Below are 4,022 nucleotides of genomic sequence, written 5' to 3' on the forward strand. Positions count from 1 at the left end.
TTCTTGGAGACATTGTTCGATATCCTCGACCATACAGCAGACCTGGTCGGTTGTTGATCTATTCGGCCTGAAACCTGCTTGTTCATTTGGAGCTGTGGGTCTATGATAGAGCTTATTCTGTTGTATATTAGCCTTTCCATAAGCTTGAAGGTGATGTGGAAGGAGGCTGATTGGCCGGTAGCTTTTTGGGGCCTCAGGTGATTTGTTTGGTTTAAGAACAGCAATGATTTTTTCTGTTAATAATAATAGCTTACACTTATAGAGCGCTTTTCTGGACAGTCCACTCAAAGCGCTTTACAGGTAATGGGGACTCCCCTCCACCACCACCACCACCAATGTGCAGCATCCACCTGGATGATGTGACGGCAGCCATAGTATGCCAGAACGCTCCTCCACCACCACCAATGTGCAGCATCCACCTGGATGATGCGACGGCAGCCATAGTGCGCCAGAACGCTCACCACACATCAGCAATCAGTGGGGAGGAGAGCAGAGTAATGAAGCCAATTCATAGAGGGGGATTGTTAGGAGGCCATGATTGATAAAGGCCAATGGGAAATTTGGCCAGGACACCGGGGTACATCCCTACTCTTTGAGAACGCCCTGGGATTTTGAATGACCACAGAGTGTCAGGACCTCAGTTTCACATCTCATCTGAAGGACAGCCCCTGTTTACAGTATAGTGTCCCCGTCACTACACTGGGGCATTAGGACCCACATGAGCCGCAGGGTGAGCGCCCCCTGCTGGCCCCACTAACCTCAGTTTTTCCCCAGGAGGTCTCCCATCCAGGTACTGACCAGGCTTACACCTGCTTAGCTTCAGTGGGTTGCCAGTTCTGTTCTCCAGATCTTACACATTTTGTTTAGTAAAAGGCAACTGTTGAAAAATGCTAGTAGCCATTCTAAGGCAAGTAGAGAGAGATGGGTAAGCTGTTCAGGATGCAGGTGGTCAGGTCCTGGAGCTTTCCCTGTCTTGAGGGTGGAAGTTGCTGCAATCAGTTCAGGATGGGTGAAGCTGCTGTGACTGTTATCATCTGCTGAGCTGGCTCGCCAACTGTCATGAATAATCTTGTTTAACTTTCCTGGCAAACTGCTTGTCTATGTGGCTTGGCTTGCCACTGTCAATAAGCACTTACCATGTACAGTATATAAAACATACAGAAACAATTTCTACTGTCAGAAAACGTAGAAGCACTAACTTGTTACCCTTAGTTCTTGAATTGTAGCAAAAGAGAAACATGAGCAGGAAGAAGCATGGAACAACACTGAGGCTTTCATTGGCACTTTTATTTGGCTCAGAAGACACTTCCACTGCTCTCCTCCCAGGACCAGGCCACACAGGCTGCTCAGACCTGGCACCTCTGGACTCGGCCATCTTTGCACACAACCCAGAGGATCCCTCGGTCATAGGACACATGCCTGGCCACACCAGCTGCCCTTAGAGCCCACCACCTCCTGCCAAAGGCGTTACAGGCATCAATACCAACCCTGCAAGGAAGAAGCACAGGGTTAGAGCAGCCCAGAATTAGAGAATCACGCACCCATGTGTTATCCCTTCCCCCAGTCACCCCCAGCTCACCTCTTGAAGACCACTCCATTCCTGTTCACCCCATACACACTGCCATCTGAGCCCACCTCCACCAGGGACAGGGAGCCCTGAATGGGGTACCACCTGTCGGAGCCTCTGCAGGAATCCCCACTCACATCCAGCTTGACAAAGATCTGGTCCAGCCTGTTCACTCCCCAGCAACCAAAAGGTCCACAGGAATAGTACTTGAGGGAGCCCACGACAGGAATCCAGGGGATGTTGCCCTGGCCAGCATACTGCAGCACAGGCCCGCTGTTCAGGCAGAAGATGGAATTGGCAGCATTGACACCAACCACGAACTTGTCTCCACCAGCATCAATCTGGATGAGGGAGCCTGCAGAGGAGAGCAAGAAATACAGCTGTTCTCAGCAGGGGGCAGTGCAGTGCTCATCCCTCAGTTACAAGGGAGTGAAATAGCTGCCTTCAGCCAGAAAACGCATTGACAGGTGGCCTGGCAGAGCCTGGTGGATTCATGGAGAAATCTGAAAGCTACCATTTCCAGCCTCTCTAGATCAGCTGTAGCCTCACCTGGTTGCACTCGGATCCACCTTCCTCCAAGCCACTTGAACACAAGGCTTGCGAGACTCACACTCCAGAGCCCTGCTGACCCCACACTCACATGTTTCCCCTTCATGGCCAGAGAGCCCCAGCTGTTGCCCTGGTAGCTGACCAGGTTGTCTGCATTGTCGACTCCACACACCCTTCCAGCACCAGCATCTATCTGCTTCAGACTGCCAGGCACAGCCCGACACTGCAGGGCTCCAGCCACAGACACTGGGGAGGAGAGGACGCCACTGGATCAATGACCACCAGCCAGATCAGGAAGAAGTAGCCTGGGCTCTTGGTGATCACACATAGGGGAATACTAACAAGGTCTTGCAGAACTTCTATAGTACATGGAAACATCTAAGGCATGGATTTAACACTCAGTCCAGGTATCTTTTAAGCAACATCTATACTCAAGACCCAACCAGATACACTGAAACCCATAACTATTAGCAGCATGCAATTACTACATCTCCATCTGTCCTTCCCCTACTACTTTTGCTTAAATCAGTATATCCAAACCTTACCTAGAAGGCATCCCACAAGCAAACACAACAAACACCCTCTCCCTTCCATGTTGATAAGTGATCCCACAAACCTCATGCATACTATTAGCCCCAGCAGTGGCCTTTATATAGTCAAGACTGCTGAGCTTCAGCTCCTACACACACCTGTCTAACCAGGTGTTAAATTGAACCATAACAAGCTGCTGATTGAATCACTCAAGTTTCAATTATAGAAGACATGAATTACATTCGTCCACAGAGCTCATCCTCAGGGTGTAGTAATCGTGGCGACAGAAAACGTTGTAATTGTTTAATGCAAAAAATAACTGAATTAGATAATTAGTTGTATCAAGACTTATTGCAAAGCTGAATATCTTGTTACAGACCTCTGCAGTCTTTGTCCTCAAACATTTTTTTCATCTGATTCAATTTTTCTGAGCACTCAGAGGATAATACCTGGGCCCTGATTTGAAATCTTCCAGATCCTGTCTTGTTTTCTCAATTAATCTGATACAAGTAAGGGATAAATGATAACTAACATTTATGAAAGCACCAGTTCCTGCATTCAGAATGGGGAATTAATGATATTGTAGCTCTTACAGCTCCTAATTCACGAGTGACCATTTAGACAGCACAGTGGTGTGGATTGAGGACTGCTGCCTCACAGTTCCTGGGGTTGATGTCCAGCTGGATTTCCTGCTGTGTGGAGCTTGCATGTCTTCCATGTGGATTTTCTCTGTGGGACCAAATTGCTCCCACTTTAGAAAGGCTTGTGTGTGAATTCCATAAATCCTCCCCTTGTGCTTGTGTTCACAGCCGCTGGTCGTTTCTTGACTGCAGATTGGAGGGTGTTTGTCTGTGAGGATATTAAAGACAAGGTAGATGTCATTACTACATACATTTTTGTGTTGAAATGTGATTCCATCTAAACAGATACAAAGGAAATGATATATAATGGAGGAAAGTGATTCAAAAGAAGACACAGAAAGAATTAAAACAGCTGAAGATACAAGATGTGAAGAAGGGGTTAACTGATTCCTTTCTGCGTGAGGACTGGACTTCTAAGTATCAGACTTGAGTTATGGCAGGAAAGGGGGATAACTGATAAGGATTCCAGATGCCAGCTAGGAAACCCCCCAGGGACGGAAAACTAACACTGACCATTTGGCCAAAGTCTGTAAACTGTCCAAACACCGTGACCTCCCCTCCTTTACCATAGTAATGAGCTACGTCAGAAGCGGCAGGAAAGGGCTATATAACCCGAAAGCTTTGTACCGGCACTTTGAACAATCCTTCGGTTTTGTTGTTCCTTGCGGGAACAAGACTTTGGTTCTACTGTTCCTTGCATGTGTAGTGATTCATAGCCGTTCAGGGACGCCAAG

The 4,022-nt window shown here is 47.8% G+C and overlaps 1 protein-coding gene across 1 annotated transcript; it reads right to left on the reverse strand.

The window, feature by feature from the left end:
• Positions 1 to 1,272: 1,272 nt before the first annotated feature.
• LOC138225298 (fish-egg lectin-like) lies at positions 1,273 to 2,743 on the reverse strand. The gene is made up of 4 exons (XM_069185078.1): positions 2,662 to 2,743; positions 2,117 to 2,362; positions 1,580 to 1,922; positions 1,273 to 1,488 (listed from the first exon to the last, which is right to left on the reverse strand). Exons 1-4 carry the CDS (start codon positions 2,735 to 2,737, stop codon positions 1,347 to 1,349), a joined length of 807 nt encoding a protein of 268 aa, XP_069041179.1. The 5' UTR covers positions 2,738 to 2,743; the 3' UTR covers positions 1,273 to 1,346.
• Positions 2,744 to 4,022: the final 1,279 nt, after the last annotated feature.

This window comes from Lepisosteus oculatus, chromosome 27 (genome assembly GCF_040954835.1).
Source record: "Lepisosteus oculatus isolate fLepOcu1 chromosome 27, fLepOcu1.hap2, whole genome shotgun sequence".
Lineage (NCBI taxonomy): Eukaryota > Metazoa > Chordata > Actinopteri > Semionotiformes > Lepisosteidae > Lepisosteus > Lepisosteus oculatus.